The sequence below is a fragment of the Phascolarctos cinereus genome, unplaced genomic scaffold (genome assembly GCF_003287225.1).
Source record: "Phascolarctos cinereus isolate Bilbo 61053 unplaced genomic scaffold, phaCin_HiC Scaffold_4;HRSCAF=312, whole genome shotgun sequence".
Classification (NCBI taxonomy): Eukaryota; Metazoa; Chordata; class Mammalia; order Diprotodontia; family Phascolarctidae; genus Phascolarctos; species Phascolarctos cinereus.
In genome coordinates this window covers 730,196,184-730,213,827 of record NW_027555847.1, presented here as the reverse complement: position 1 = coordinate 730,213,827, position 17,644 = coordinate 730,196,184, and the positions used below count along the sequence as shown (strand labels likewise).

Sequence of the window (17,644 nt, the reverse complement as noted above, 5' to 3'; positions counted from 1 at the left end):
AGTGGCTTTTGTAATCTCACTATTTCCTTCTGAATATGACCCAGATCTTCTTTCATACCAAAGTAGTTATCAGTGGTTGGGTTCTTTTCCCTTTGCTTACTCATTTTTTTGTTTCAAATTTGTCTCATTTTACTTTTAGCAGCTTTAGTATCACAATCAAGTTTTAATCCAAATCTGATGGGTAATGTTACTCTAAGCCTCAGGTCCTCCTTACTCTTGTTTTCTGAATTCTCTCTGGGGGCTCCACCTTAGGACCTCCTCTCTTGCTCCCCTAAGCCCCAGTCACACTGTCCTGAAAATGTTCTTGCTCCCTGTGGTACCACACTCACTGGGCTTCTGCTAGCTCCTCTCACCCACAGCCACTGCTCAAGGTCATGTCTGCTCAGCACTGCTAGGCTTGACTTCTGGAAATATCAGTGGGTCTTTCTAGCTTCCCTCACTGTCTGCTCTTCCTCAGATGAAAGTTTGTGATATAAAATTTCCAGAGGAGAGATTTCTTGAGGCCTAGTCTCCTGGGACTACTGTTTGTTAATTCAGTGGAGTCGTCTTGGAGGTGTCTACTCTTCACTCTGACCAAACCTCAGCCCCTGGGGTCTTCTATGAGGTGCTCTCAAGTTGTCCTCCAACTGCTTTATGCCTTTATTTTTGCTTCTCTATATTCATTTTGTGGTGACTTTCTGTTTGTGGAGGAAATCCAGAGAGCCTGGAAATTTCTGACCTATACTGCCATCTTCCTAGAAGACATCCATTGGGTTTTTTTCTGGAAGTGATTTCTGAATTCTTTGAAAATTGGAATGTCATTTTCTATATTCAGAAGTTCTAGCCAATTCTCTGAATATTTCCTTCACAGTTGTTTCAATTTTTTTTGCCCAGTCATGTTGTACTGGGAGACCTGTGATCTTTGGGTTGTCTGTGAACTGTTCAGTATGTTTTAAATTCAATGTGTTTGTTTCCTTAAGGGAAAGGTTTTCTTTTAATGTTGTTGCTGCTTCTCTTTTGCTTGGCTGTCCTTTGCTTTTCTTGTTTGCATTCTTTATTGTACTGTGTTTTGGTTTCTTCTGAGAGGCTTGCCAGTTTTCTTTTCCCTTAGCCTCAAGGTACCAACCATTAATGAAAAAAGAGATAATACACCAGAGAAGGATTAAAAGGGTTCTGGATGGGAAGAAAGTGCCCAATTATGGGGTCTGGGGGAGAAGTCTGTCAGAAAAGTCTCAAAGAAGCAGAGCTAGGTGAGAAATGAGGAGATGGTTGAGGTAAGCTTCCTCTTTAACCTGAGATTTGGAGTTCACAAACCCACCTCATGCTCATGACGGGGAGATTTGGGAGATGTTTGAGAAGAAAGGAGATTTGGAAGATCTTCTTTTGGGTGTGAGTTAGGGAACCGATTAGAGATCAGTTATCCATCAATAAAAGGATTGCCTCCCTTTAGTGAGAACCCACACCAAGAGTACTATGCAGTGAAGAAGAGTGAGTCCAGAGAGCCTAGAGAAAAGGGAGATTTAAAAATTCTTGGGAATCTCAAAAAATGTAAAAAAGTAATAGATTCTTCAGTTGTTCAGAAGTCTGACAATAGACTAAAGGAAGTGAAAGGTAAAATGTGGATTACAAAGATACCCTAAATCAGATGTTTTAAAGAAGAAATCAGAGTGATGAAAAATGAAATGGCCATTTTGTGCCCAGGATGGAAAATGTTGCCGAATATCAGAATCTCTGATGAACAGAGTCCTGTGCTTATGATGGAAATAGAAGAAAATGAAATGGAAGACACAGATGTATTGTCCATGTAGCAGGTTAGAAATACAGATGACCTCTTCTAAGGAATATCTGATTGTGGGGATTAAAATTGTGCAATCCACAAAAAAAGAGACTGAGGCAGAGTCTTCAGCCAGTGGTATTTTATTAAAGGGCCCATGGTCCCCTCTAATGAAGTAGATCTCAGATCTTCCCCCAGATCTGAAATGCACCTTCTTCTGGTACCTTGTGTTTGTAGGGTTTGATCCCAGATTTGTTACCTGGACATTCTAAAACAGCTATACAAAATACAGAATCCCATTGGTTGACATATGACTCTTAAGCTATAAGAAGCAAAAATTATCTGTCAGCAGGATCGTGAGTTGTGTGAAGCAGGGAATATCTCCACTGACTAGGCTGTTTTGGCCATGATAGAGTGACCTCAAGCCCTCAGTGTAACAACAGATAACTTTCCTTTACTTGGCTGGGCACCATATCTTATGACTCACAGCAGTCTAGATTTCAATGGATAGCTCTTTAGAATCCTCTTCATATTTTCATCCAGATAAGACTTTATTTCAACCATTCAGGACACAAACCAGATCTTTGCTTTAACTTTGTTCTCTTTTAAGTGACCACATTAAATGTTTTTTTCCCCCAGAATGCTATGTACCTGCCAGCTTCACACAGACTTTTCACAGAATTTTCTTTAGAACATGTCACTTATGAATTAGAAATTATTAAGGAAAACTGCCCTGAAGTTCTAGAACAAAAGGGTAAAGTACAAATAGGGAAAATCCACCATTCACTACCTGAAAGAGGTGCTAAGAGGAAAACATACATGAATTGTCATAGCCATGTTGCGAAACTCCCAGGTTAAGGAAATATTGCAAGCAAACAAGAAAAAAAACAATTTAAATATTGTGGAAATCTAGTCAGGATTTCAAAAGAACTAGCAGATTATGCTCTAAAAGACTGAAGGTTTTGGGACATTATATTTCAAGGAACAAAAGAGCTATGATTGCATCCAAGAATAACTTACTTGTCAAAGTTAAGTATAATCCTGAAAGGGGAAAAAATGACTATTTGATGAACTGAAAAACTTTCAGGTTTGTAAAAAAAAGAGCAGAACTCATTGGAAAATTCAAAATAAACGATCCAAAAGAAATATAAGGAAAGCATTAAAGACCAAGTATTAGGCCCCCATTAAGGTCAAACTATTTACTTATTATTTATTTTTGAAAAAGTTATCCATATTCTTATAACTGTCATCATTACTAAGGTAGTTTGAAAGGAAGTTGTTGGCTGAGTTGTGTATGATGGGGTGATTATAAAAAGCAAAACTGGGTAGGAAAAGTCAAAAGAGAGAAATGATATTGGAAAAAGGGGGTGTGAAAAAAACTAATACAGAAGAAGCAAGTAGGGGTGGAGGGCTGGTAATGTTGGAGCCTTACTGTCATCTGGGTTGAAAAATTTAAAACCATGTATATCTCAACTGCTGTAGAAGTCTTCTGAATATGTAGAGAGGTGAGAAAGTTGGGGAAGAGTGTCAGGGAAGTACTTTTCAGAAGGGTGAGTGGAGTGCAATTTAGGAGGATGGGGGGACTTTGGGAGGCCTTGTGGATTGAAATTTTGGGGAAGTGGAGGGAGGACTCTTAGAAGGGTGGGTGAATTGGGGGGTAGGAGGATGGGAAGAGAAGAAAAAGTAAAAGCAATAGGGTAAAAAGAGAGGGCAAGAAAGAAAATCATGAGTAAAAATAAGATGGAAAATAATTGAAAGATAGTAATTATATCACTTTGAATGTGATTGAGATGTTTGCAGCAACTTGCTTTGTGGTGACAAAGAACTGGAAATTACAGGGACCTCCTTCATTTTAGGAAATCTGAATGGGTTTTGTGTGGTTGTGATGGAAGGCTATTCTGCTGTAAGAAAGAATGAGCTCAATGATCTTAGAAAGGCATGGAATGCCTTGCACAAAAGGATGAAGAGTAAAGTGAGCAGAACCAAGACAACATTGCACACAGTAACAGCAATATTGTATTCAGAAGAGTTTGAGCAAGTCAATCATTCTATTACAAATACAAAATAGAAATAAAGGGCATATAAAGAGAGAAGCTATCTGTATCCAGAGAAAGAGCTGACAAATAGTACGTATGGAATAATTTTGTGTATATATACACATATATGTGGTTATGTGTTTGTGTGTATATAAATATACACATATACAGATATATACGTACATGGTAGATGTCTCTATGGTTGTGGGAGGGTAAGGAAAAAAAGAAAAGAAATTTACATGGTAGCTTTGTTGTATATATGGAGGGAATACAAAGTTGTACATAGTAGATTGGCAGTTTCATGTACAATTATTTTTTTTCCATTGTAGTCTTATGGAAATGCTTGTCTTGTTCCCTGAATTATAAATAAAATATCTTTTGTAATAGGTAAAACACATTTCCTAATCCTAAGAAGCTCACATTCCTGTGGAAGAGATAATATGCAAATAATTTTGTACATATGATATCTATTTGTTATATGAAGTATTGTCATATGTTCACATATAATTTCGTATGTATTTAGGCTTAAGTATATGCATATCTAATATGAATTTGATATGGGGCTTCCCTTTCCTCCGATCCATAAGTGCTCTAATTTATTTGGTGTCTTTGTCTTTGGATTTAAGTAAATCTTCCTATAACTCCATTAACTATGAAAGGAAAGAAATTCTAGATTTTACCATTGATATGCACATAAGAGATTTTTTAAAAGTAACTTTTTTTAAAAAAAAGAATATATCACTTATCGGTTCTCATAAGGAAAATATTTCCCATCACCCTCTCTCATTCTCTTCTACAGAACCAACCACCTCACAGATAGAACAGAAACTTTCTCCCTGATTCCACAGAGAAATACATTTCAAAGGAAAATATTTCTCAGCTTTATTCCAAACGATCATATAAAATGCTTTTCTCAAAATTCAATTGGGATCTTAAAGACCATGGTTTTAGGAGTTGACTCTGACTTTCATAAAGGGTATGACCTTTGGGCAATCCCTTCTCTGTGCTTCAGTTTCATTCTGTAAATTAATGAGGGTTGGACTATTTAAATCTGAAGTGTCCTTCATCTTTACATTCTATGACTTTTAATGATTCAGGGTTTGGTGACGTTCAAGGATGTGGCTGTGGACTTCACCCATGAGGAGTGGGGGCTCTTGGACCATCCTCAGAAGGAGTTGTACAAGGGAGTCATGTTGGAAAATGCCCAGAACCTGCTCTCCCTGGGTAAGGAGACTTCCTCTGCTAACACTGAGTCTGCAATCAAAGGAATATCTTCATTCCTTAGTGTGCAGGATTGGGAGCATTTATCAATTATTGGGGAGGGAGTAGTGTTGGTCTCCTGCCTTATTGCCTAATGGTTCCTACAACCTGAGGGTTTCCTCTGTTGCTCCTGAAGCTGTCTCTTACCACTTCTAGGTAGCTTCAAGTCAAAGATCAAAATTCTATGGAAGAATCTCAGACACGGAACTGATCTCAGGGGTTATTTGGTCTAACTTCTCCCTGGGCATGAATTTTGTCTGCCAACTATCTGAAAACTGCTCAGGTGGCTTTCCCCTACAAGCTCTTCCTCTTTGGGATGGGTCTAGTATTTGGCATATTCTTTTTTTTAACAAGCATCACTTTGTAGCTCATGGCTTCTACTTGTCCTTCATATAGGAAGTCTGTCCTTAATCTCCCTTCCTATTGCCCTCCAATTCCAGCAGAGATGATGGGAAAGGAAGGGAAGAGAACAAGCATTTATATTCACCTACTATTTGGCAGGTGCTGGGCCAAGGGCTTTCTTTACAATATTATGTCACTTTATCCTCATGACAACCTTTCAAATTAGGTGATAGCATTATCCATTTTTGACAGTTGAAGAAACTGAGGTAAATGGAGGTTAAGGGACTTTTCCAGGGACATGCAGCTAGTGAATTTAGACTCTGGCATGCCTCACTCTAGACCCAGGGCTCTCTCCACTGCACCATCAGCTGCCTCTAATTTCTACAGAATGGAAAGTGTGCAGTGAGTTCATTTGTCTATGAAGTTGAACCAAGACCAAATTTTCAGATTCCAATGTGGTTCCATGATCTTCTCTCCACCTCTCCCCAAAGCTCAGAAAATAAATGCTATGAGACTGTAGTTTAGGAGTCCTGGGAACCACCCTGGGACCTTTGCTTGCATGCCCCTGGCATTCCCAGGAATAACAGACTGGCTAAGAAATAGAATTTGGACCAACTAGGATTTCTTGAATTTGCCAGCAAGAGAATCTTACCTGAGGAGTCAAAGACACCCAAGATAAACAGTACACAAGGTTTCTACAGGTGCCAGGGAATGAGGAACAGGGGAGGAGGACAGTGCAAAAGCTGAGTCATCAACGTCCCCTTTTCTGGGGCTTGAGGTTGGTCTTGCACAATAACCTTTTTTTAATTTATTTTTAATTTTAGCCCATATTAGTCCATTTTTGAATTAGGAATTTTTACCTGAATGGAACTGGACAGGATGGCGGGCAGAGGTTTGGCTCTTTCTCAGAATAGGTTGTACAACAGGATAATGTGGCACATCCTATTTTAGGTTACTTGCATTGCAAGCACTAAAGAGTGAGTACAGACCCGTGTGTGGACATAATGGAGTGAATCTCAAAATGGAGTAGCTCAGGGTTTGAATGCCTTTCCCTAAAGAGAAGTAAACTACAAGTTTCTTTAAATGCTCATTCCTAACTGACTCCCCATGCCCAGGGCTTCCAGTTCCCAGGGAAGATGTGGTCTCCTATTTTGAACAAAGGGAAGCACCATGGATGCTGGAGCAAGAAGGCCTGAGGAGGTGCCATCCAGGTGAGTGAGATGAAAGTTGTGATTACAAGTGGCTCCTATGTGTTAGAGTGAAATGACTGATTCATTTGTGGGCAGGAAGACTTGACTTGGAATTCTTTTTCAGATATTTCTCAGTAGTGGCTTCTTGGATCAGTCACAGAACCACTGACCCTCAGTTTCTCCATATGTAAAATGAGGGGGTTGAATGCCATGGCCTTTCAGCCTCCTTCCAGGGATCATTTTATGATCTGAAAAGATGTCATTGTTTGGAATTTGGGGCATGGAATTCTCCTGAAAGTGCAAAAAGGGGTTAGGGTATCCTATAGGAATTTTTTCCTAGACTTTCTTCAAGTCAACAAACATCTTAGTGCCTACTCTGTTCCAGACCATGTCTAAAGGACCCAGCACATAAATAGATGCAAGGGACTTCCCTGCTCCCATGGAGCTCACAGTCTGGTGGGTAGAGAATATTATGCAGAAACCCACCGTGGACAGGATAAGTTGGAACTAGTCAAGAAAGGGAAGGCCCTAAATTTAAGGAGGACTGGGAAAGCCTTATTGTGAGAGGTGGGCTGTAGCTGAGAATTCAAGGAAGCCATGGAGAGCATTCTCAGCAACAGATGGCAAGGAAAACCCACAGGTGTAAGGTCTTATTACTGGAACAGAAGGGAAGCCCAAACCATGGATTATAACATATATCAAGAGGGGGTGGGGAATAGGGTCAAAGAAGACTGGAAGAGGAGGTGAGGGGTATGATGAAGTCTTTTAACAGTCCTAGAGAGGGTTTTATAGTTAATACTTTTCTGGAATGCCACTGGAGGGGAGTACATAGTAATGTGGTCAGAGGAGAATTTGATAACTGGGTGGAGGAAGGACTGGGCTGGGGGGAGAATTGAATCAGCTAGACCAAAAAGCAGACTCTCAAACTACCTCAGGTTGTGTGGTGACTGGGGTCTGAACCAAGAAAGTAACAATATTGAGAGACTAAGGGGTATATGTGAAAGATGTCAGAAAGGTAGAAATAACAGGACTTTGCAACAGATTGAACATGGAGGTCAGGAGTGTGAATGTGTTGATGAGGAGTGCAGATCATTTCGTTTCTGAGCCTGGACTATTCAGAGGATGCTTTGGATAACATTAGGAATATAAGAAGATCAGAGGGTTGGAGGAAAAAGAATCCATTTTCTTTTGGATTTAGCAGAAGTACAACCAGGAGAGCGTAATGTCACTAAAATCTAGACAGTGGAGTGTCAAGAAAAGGGGACATTGACAGTGTCAAAGCCTACAGAGGAGTCATAAAGGATTAGGATTAAGAGACAGCCATTTAATTTTAGCAGTTTTGAGATTATTGATAATTTCTGAGATATAGGTTTCAGTTGAGCAATGAAATTGGGAGCTAGCATGCAGAGAGTTTCTTTTTTCTTTTTTTTTCCTTTGGACTATTATAAATACCCAAATTAACTATGAAGGACAAATGAAGAAAAATGCTATCTGCATACTGAGAAAGAACTGATAAATAGGAATATGTGTAGAATGATTTTACATAGATATACTAATTTGTGTCTAATGGTGGCTATATCTTTTGTGGGGATTGGTGGGGGGGGAAGAAAGGGGGAAAAAGAAAATGGAGAGTTACAAAGAAAGCGAGGGAAAGGAGTTGGAGATACCAATTGAAAATGGCCATCTCTAGCTGTTTACCCATAAAATGGGGGAAAAGATATTGGACACCATTTCCTGGGGATGCATGGATCATGTGAGAGTGTTTTAAGGGTTAGAGGGAAATGATTTTATTTGTGCTAATAGGGAAAGGGTCATTAGTGTGACCCTTCCACCCTGGAAGCACAGGTCTACTTTAACAAACACTTAAAAGTCAAGTAATAGGTAGGAAAATGAGCAAACAATGAAAAAAACTCTATGATGACAAGGAAAATCAAAACACACATGCAGAAGAGAATGACAAAGTCAAAGTTCCAAGAAAAATATGAATTAGTCTCAGGCCATGGAAGAGCTCAAAAAGGGTTTTGAAAATCAAGTAAGAGAGATAGAGGAAAAATTGGGAAGAAAATTAAGAGTGATACAAAAAAATCATGAAAAAGGAGTCAACAGCTTGGTGGAGGAGACACAATAAAATACTAAAGAAAATAACACCTTAAAAAACAGACTAGGCCAAAAGGTGGAAGCCAGTGAGGAAAAGAATGCCTTAAAAAGCAGAATTGGCCAAGTGGAAAAGGAGGTCCAAAAGCTCATTGAAGAAAACAATTCCTTAAAAATTAGAATGGAGTAAATGGAAACTAATGACCTCATGAGAAATCAAGAAACAACAAAAGAAAACCAAAAGCAAAAAAAATAGAGAACTATGAAATATCTCATTGGAAAAACAACTGACTTGGAAAATAGATCCAAGTGATATAATTTATTTTTTTCTCTTTTTTTAAAATGTTATTAATTTATTTTGATTTATCAATACTCACTTCCATATGTTTTTGAGTTTAAAATGTTTCTCCCCCTTCCTCCCCAACACCCTCCCAAGATGGCACACCATCTGATATAGGCTATACATTGACATTCTTATGAAACATATTTTCACATTAATGGTGTTGTAAGTAATTAAAACGAAAAGGAGTAACCATCAGAAAGAGGAAATAAAATTCAACAGAAGAGAAAAAAATTAGCCATTGAACTTTCATTGTTCTTTCTTTGGATGTGGATAGCATTTTCCATCACGAGGCCTCTGCAGATGTCTTAGATCCTTGTATTGCTGGGAAGGGTTAAGTTTATCAATATTCGTCACTCAATGTGGTTGTTATTGTGTACAATGTTCTCTTGGTTCTGCTCATTTCACTCAGCATCAGACCATTCAAGTCTTTCCAGGTTTTTCTGAAGTCAGCCTGTTCATCTTCTTTTTTTTGTTTTGTTTTGTTTTGTTTTTGTTTTTAGGCAATTGGGGTTAAGTGACTTGCCCAGGGTCACACAGCTAGTAACTGTCAAGTGTTTGGTCTGAGGCCAGATGTGAACTCAGGTCCTCCTGACTTCAAGGCTGGTGCTCTATTCACTGTGCCACCTAGCCGCCCCCTTCATCATTTCTTATAGCACATGTGTGCTGTAATGTGTGTTCCATTACATTCATTTACCACAACTTGCTCAGCCATTCCCCAATTGACGCGCATCCTCTCAATTTCCAATTCTTTGCCACCACAAAAAGAGCTGCTATGAATATTTTTGTACATGTGGGTTTCTTTCCCACTTCTGTGATCTCTTTGGGGTATAGCCCTAGAAGTGCTATTGCTGGGTCAAAGGGTAGGCACATTTTTATAGCCCTTTGGTCATAATTCCAAATTGCTCTCCAAAATGGTTGGATCATTTCACAACTCCACCAACAATGCACGAGTGTTCCAATTTTCCCGCATCTTCTCCAACATTTATCATTTTCCTGTTTTGTCATGTTGGCCAATCTGATAGGTGTGATGTGGTACCTCAGAGTTGTTTTGGTTTGCATTGCTGTAATCAATAATGATTTAGAGCATTTTTCATATGCCTATAGATGGCTTTAATTTCTTCACAAGTGATATAATTTAAAAATTATTGGGTTATCAGAAAGAATCGAAGTATTATGGAGCCAAAGTCAGGATCACACAAGATTCAGTAGCTTTTGCCTTAAAGGATCAGACAGTTTGGAATGTGATATTCCAAAGGACAAAGGAGCTAGAAGTACAACCTAGAATCACCTACCAAGAAAAACAAAATGGATATAATGAGATAAGAGAAGCGTTTCAAGCATTTCTGATGAAAAGACCAGAGCTGAATAGAAAATCTGACTTTCAAATGCAAGACTCAAGAGAAGCATAAAAAGGTAATAAGTAAAGAGAAATGATAAGAGACTTCATAGGTTTAAACTATTTCTATTCCTACATGGGAAAATGATATCTGTAACTTATAAGACCTTTCACATTGTCAGGGTAATGAGAAGAAGTCTATATAGACAGAGGGCACAGGTGTGAGTTGAATATGAAGGGATGATATCTAAAAAGTAAAATTAAGAGGTCAGGGAGAATGTACTGGGAGAAAAGGAGAGGGGAGAGTAGGGCAAATTATGTCACATAAAAGGCTAGAAAGAGCTTTTACAGTGAGAGGAAGAAGAGGTAAGTGAGGGGAAGTGAGTGAACCTTATTCTCATCAGAATTGGTTCAAAGTAGGAATAACATACAGCTGCAATTGGGCTTAGAAATCTCTTACCCCACAGGAAAGTTGGAGGAGAAGGGGATATGAGAAGGGGTAGGGGTTATAGAAGACAGGGCAGATTGGGGGACAAAGTAGTCAGAAGCAAACACTTTTGTGGAGTAACAGGGTGAAAGGAGAGAGAAAAGAATAAACAGGTGGAAGGAAATAGGATGGAGGGAAAGACAGTTAGCAACAGTAAGTGGAAAAATTTTGAAGAAAGTTTCTCTGATAAAGGCATCATACAGAACTGAGGCAAATTTATAAAAATTAGAGTCATTCCCCAATTGATAAATGATCAGAAGATATGATCAGTTTTCAGATGAAGTAATCAAAGCTTTCTATCGTCATATAAAAAATAATCTAAGTCATTATTGATTCAAGAAATGTAAATTTAAACAATTTTGAGATACTACCTCATGACTATTAGATTGGCTAATAGGATAGGAAAGGGAAATGATAATTGTTGGAAGGGACATGGGGAAAATGAGACATTAATGTACTGTTGGTGTAGTTCTGAACTGATTCAACCATTCTGTACAGCCATTTGGAACTATGTCCAAAGGCCTATAAAAGCATACATACCCATTGACCTATCAATACCACTACTAGCTCTGTATTCCAAACAAGATTAAAAAAATAATAAAAGGAAGACCCATATGTACAAAAACATTTATAGCAGCTCTTTTCTGAGGGCAAAGAAGTAGAAATTGAGGTAATGCCCATCAATTGAGGAATGGCTGAACGAGTTGTAATATGTGATTATGCTGGAATACTATTGTCATAATGAGCTGGATGCTCTCTGAAAAACCTGGAAAGACTTGCATGGGCTGATGCAAAACGAAATGTACTGTGTACAAAGTAACAGCAATATTGTAAGATGAATGACTTAGCTATTCTCAGAAATACAATGATCCACAACAACTCTGAAAAAGACTTATTTATGGTGAAAAATGCTATCTATCCCCAGAGAAAGAACTGATGGTGTGTGAGTACAGAGTGAAGCATACTTTTTTAAACTTTATTTTTCATGAGTTTTTTTTTCTTGTTCTATGTTTCATTTTACAACATGACTATTATGGAAATGTTTTGCATGACTACACATGTATAATCTATATCGAATTCCTTGCCTTCTCAATGATGGTGCATGGAAAGGGAAGAAAGGAGAGAATTTGGAACTCAAAGTTTTGAAAATGATGTTAAAAATGTTTTTTAAATGTAACTGGGGAAAAATAAAATATTAAATATTTTTTAAAGGAGAGCAGAAAATGGAGGAAATAGTCAAAATCAAATAAAAGTAATAGCTAGAGTTTAGACAGTACCTACTATGCATGTGTCATGCACTGCATAAATATTGTCTCATTTTATTCTCATGAGAACCCTAACAGTTAGGTGCTCTTCTTATCCTCATTTCGCAGATTAAAAAAAAATTGAGACAGAATTCGTGTGATTAACCTAATGTCATAGAGCTAGCAAGTTTGTGAAGTGGGGTCAGAACACAAGTCTTCCTGATTTGAGGCCCAGCATTCTATCCACTGCACCACCACTTGTATTCTGATTTTTAAAGAGAATAGGGTGAAAATGCTCACTCATGGATGAGGTGAAAAATGGAAGGAGAATTTGACAAGCTTCTGGTAAAGGATGGAAATTAATTTTTTTTAAACTCTCTAACATTAAGTCAAAGCGAACTACTAATTACTATTACAAAGATTTCTTTTTCTATTGGCTCAACATAGCATTAAATAACAGATGTACTTGAAGGTCAATTGCAAATATTGATTTAGGGGGGGTTTTATTACTAATAATTATATACAAAACAATCTTTGAAAGGATAGAATTTGTTTAGACATAACTTTTTTTTCTACTACTGATAAACTAGCTATACATTCAGTGAAACTCTACTGAATAACTAACCCACATTGTCAACCAAGTCCTTTGAAAAGTTTGGATGGAAAAAGTAACATAAACAAAGGAGAATTTCAAATTAGAAAACAACCTTACTGTTTCCATGGTCTGTTTTTATAGAAAGGTTATGGTGGTCCATAATGGTTTCATGATGACCTTTACCTTGCATGCCTAGTGATCATGATTTTCAAATAGCCTGCCATCACTGTTGTAAGAATGCAAACCCAAGTAAGGTCTGGATCTGGCAATTACAAGGTAGACCAAGAATGAGAGAACTACTCTGGTGCAGTGATAGCCATGATATTCTCTGTATTCCTGTGACACATGAATGTCCAACCTTTCTGGAAGTTTGGAAACAATTTGATGTCAGGTTGAGAAACTGTAAGAATATGTTGCATATAGTCAGAAGCAGTCGGAGTTTGAGTTACTTGCTGCACAATTCCCAAAAGCAGTGTAGTCCAGATCATTGTATTTTGGAATCAGTGCAGAAAGACTGCTGTTAAGGTTGAAACATTCACATACTTGATGTTTCAGAAGATAAATATCTTTGTAACCAAACTGGACAATTATTTACCACTTAAGGTGCCACTGACGAATTTTTAGCTCAAATCTCTTGAATCGTTGACACGTCCTTGAAGGGGTTTGTGAACCTTGAAGGGGGAAGAAGTGCAAGAGGTCCAGTATTGAAGCACTCTGTCCATTTTTGTAGAAAAAGATGATGAACTAAAATTCCTATATCAGACCCATATTTTCAGATATGGGCAATGCCATGCATTCTTTTAATTGGGTATTTTAGAAGGATTTTAATTTTATTTTATTGAGCAGATAAATTTAATGATTTTTTTAAAAGAAATAAGTAATGGCTATCTAAAAAAATCAATGGGTCATAGGTTCAAGTCCAGCCTCAGACAGTTCACATTAGCTGTGTGACCCTAGGCAAGTCACTTTACCCCAATTTCCTCACCAAAAAGAAATTAATGGGTCAGAGCAAAATCTCTTATGCCTCAGGCAAATAAAAAAAAAAGTTGGCATTCTACATGTGACATCAGATAATGCGAGAGAAAAAATAAGATTGAAATTGATCACCAGGGAAATTATATTTGGCTTACAGGTAGGATAGATCATGAAATAATTTGAATATTTAGTATATGTGCACCAAATGACATTGTGTCTATGAAGAAAGGATTGAAAGTGCAGGCAATGAAAGGGAAAGGGAAAGATTAAAGTGGAGATAATTAATCAAATACTGTGCAAAGAGCGTGGTCATTGATGATATTTGAATTCTAGTCTTACCTGTTGGGATTTTGGTGAAGTCCCTCAGACATTCTGAGCTCATAGTCTGAGTGGTGAAAGTGATGAGAATAATGGCCTGGGTCACAGGTTTGTTGTGAAGATCCATTGTGACTATGGGTGAAGCTCTTTGTAAATTAAATCATCTTTGGATATGAGCTAAGGGCATTTTAAATTATTAGTTCAGCCCTTTTTAGATTGTTCTCTTTGAATGAGGAAATAAAAAAGTAAATGAGTTTATGTTCTGCAAATGAAATGAAGGTAATATAAATAGATTTATGCATGTGGATAGTTTCTGTATTTGTTTTATTGTTGGGTTCTTTTTTTCAGAAGGAGAGAGCAGTCTTGAAAAGAAGGAAACTACTGTAGAGCTAAGAGTTTCTGTGGAAGAAACTCAAAAGCAAAGATTCATGAATGATGGTCCTGTTCACATCAATTGCAGAGAAATCTGTGCTACACTTGAGAGAATCCACACGAGAGAGAAATCTTATGAATGTAACCAATGTGGAAAGACTTTTACATGGAAGGGTGGTCTTGTTCAACATCAGAGAATCCATAGAGAGAGAAACGTTATGACTGTAATCAATGTGGAAAGGTTTTTAGAGACAGGAGTGTTCTTACTCGACATCAGAGAATCCACACTGGAGAGAAACCTTATAAATGTAATCAATGTGGAAAGGCTTTTACAAGGAAGTCTGGTTTTATTTTGCATCAGAGAATCCACACTGGAGATAAACAGTATGAATGTAATCAATGTGGAAAGACTTTTACATGCAAGGGCACTCTTGTTCAGCATCAGAGAACCCACAATGGACAGAAACCTTATGAATGTAAACAATGTGGAAAGGCTTTTAGGGAAAGCAGAGGTCTTATTGTACATCAGAGAACCCACACTGGAGAGAAACCTTATGAATGTAAGCAATGTGGAAAGACTTTTACATGGAAGGACAGTCTGGTTCAACATCAGAGAATCCACACTGGAGAGAAACCTTATGAATGTAATCAATGTGGAAAGGCTTTTAAGTGGTCTACCAATCTTACTGTACATCAAAGAATGCACACTGGAGAAACACCTTATGAGTGTAATCAATGTGGAAAGGCTTTTAAATGGTATACCAGCCTTACTCTACATCAGAGAATGCACACTGGAGAGAAACCTTATAACTGTAATCAATGTGGAAAGGCTTTTAGGGAAAGTAGAGCTCTTACTCTACATCAGAGTATCCATACTGGAGAGAAACCTTATGACTGTAATCAGTGTGGAAAGACTTTTAAAAAGAAGGCTCAGCTTGTTGTACATCAGAGAACCCACTCTGGAGAGAAACCTTACAAATGTAATCAATGTGGAAAGGCTTTTAAATGGTGGAACAGTCTTACTCTACATCAGAGCATCCACACTGGAGAGAAACTTTATGAATGTAATCAATGTGGAAAGACTTATACACATAAGGCCAGTCTTGTTCAACATCAAAAAATCCACACTGGAGAGAAGCCTTATAAATGTAATCAATGTGGAAAGACTTTCAGATGTAGGAAGAGCATTCATTTACATCAGAGAATCCACACTGGAGAGAAACCTTATAAATGCAATCAATGTGGAAAGGCTTATAAATGGTGGAACAGTCTTACTCTACATCAGAGAATCCACACTGGAGAGAACCTGTATGAATGTAATCAATGTGGAAAGACTTATAGACGGAAGGACAGTCTTATTCAACATCAGAGAATGCACAATGGAGAGAAACCTTATAAATGTAATCAATGTGGAAAGACTTATACATGGAAGGACAGTCTTGTTCAACACCAGAGAATCCACACTGGAGAGAAACCTTATAAATGCAATCAATGTGGAAAGACTTTCAGATGTAGGAAGAGTATTGGTGAACATCAAAGAATCCACACTGGAGAGAAACCTTATGAATGTAATCAATGTGGAAAGGCTTTTACGTGGAAGGATGGTCTTGTTCAACATCAGAGAATCCACACTGGAGAGAAACCTTATGAATGCAATCAATGTGGAAAGGCTTTTAAGTGGTGTACCACACTTACTGTACATCAGAGAATCCACACTGGAGAGACACCTTATGAATGCAATCAATGTGGAAAGGCTTTTAAATGGTATACCAGTCTTATTCTACACCAGAGAATGCACACTGGAGAGAAACCTTATGACTGTAATCAATGTGGAAAGGCTTTTAGGACAAGTAGAGCTCTTACTCAGCATCAGAGAATCCACACTGGAGAGAAACCTTAGGAAATTGATCAATGTGGAAAGGCTTATAAATGGTGTTCTAGTCTTACTCTTCATCAGAGAATCCATACTGCAGAGAAACCTTACAAAAGTAACCAATGTGGAAAAGCTTTTACATGGATGGACCACACTTACTCTACATTAGAGAATACACATTGGAGAGGGTCATAGGACTAACAAATTTATGATGTTGGCTTGGAACTCAGGTCTTTGTGATTTGAGGCCCAGCATTCTATCTACTGCACCACCAGTTGTATTCTGATTTTTAAAGAGAATAGGGTGAAAATGTTCACTCATGGATGAGGTGGAAAATGGAAGGAGAATTCGACAAGCTCCTGCTGAGAGATGGAAATTCTCTTTTTTTTTAACTCCCTAACTAGTCAAAATGAATTGTTAATTACTATTACAAAGATTTTTTTTCTATTGACTCAGAAGTACTGCATTAGATGACAATTGTATTTCAGCTTCAGTTGTAAATATTGATTTTTTTTATTATTTATATACAAAACAATCTTTGAAAGGATAGAATTTTTTCAGACATAACTTGGTTTTCTCTACCACTGGTAAATTGGCTATACTTTCACTGAAACTCTACTGAATTACTAATGAATAGTCTAACTCACCTTACCAACCAATTCCTTTAAGAAGCAGCAAGAAAGAAGAAGAGTAATATAATCAAGGGAGAATCTCAAATTAGAAAACAACCTTAGCATTTGAGTGGTCTGTTTTTGTAGAAAGATTGTGGTGGTCCATGATGATTTTGTGATGACCTCTACTGTGCATGGCTGGTGATAACGGTTTTCAAATAGCCTGCCACCACTGCTGTAAGAATGCAAACCTAAGTAAGATCTTGAACAGGTGATTTCAGACTTGATGAGATGTGATTACAAGGTAACACATGAATGAGAAGTACTCAGGTGCAGCGATAGGCACTGAAGGTCTTTGCATTCCTGTGACCATGTGCACATGAATGTCCAACCTTCCTGCAAGTTTGGAAACAATTTGATGTCAAGTTGAGAAACTGAAAGAATATGTTGCACATAGTTAGAAGCAATCAGAGTTTGAGGTGCTCACTCAACAGTCTCCCAAAGAAGTGTATTCCTGATCATTACAGTTTGGAATCACTGCAGAAAGACTACTGTCAAAGTTGAAACATGTACATACTTGATGCTCCAGAAAATAAATATCTTTGTAAACTAAATTGGACAACTGTTTACCACTTGAGGTGGCCCTGACATTTTTAGCTCAAATCCCATGGACCATTGACACAATCCTTGAAGGGGTTTGTGAACCTTGAGGATCAATAGTGAAGTACATTGGCCACTTCTGTACAAAAGTGTCAACTCAAATTCCTGTATCAGACACATTTTCAGACATGGGCAATCCATGCATTTTTTTAAAA

The 17,644-nt window shown here is 37.8% G+C and overlaps 1 protein-coding gene across 1 annotated transcript in view; it reads left to right on the top strand.

Moving 5' to 3' along the window:
• LOC110203696 (uncharacterized) overlaps positions 1–16,413 on the top strand; it is a 53,471-nt gene extending 37,058 nt beyond the window's left edge. The window contains 4 exon segments of the mRNA XM_078151864.1: positions 4,887–5,013; positions 6,507–6,602; positions 14,322–14,549; positions 14,552–16,413. Coding sequence (XP_078007990.1) covers positions 4,887–5,013; positions 6,507–6,602; positions 14,322–14,549; positions 14,552–16,413 — 2,313 coding nt within the window.
• The last annotated feature ends 1,231 nt before the right edge of the window (positions 16,414–17,644 follow it).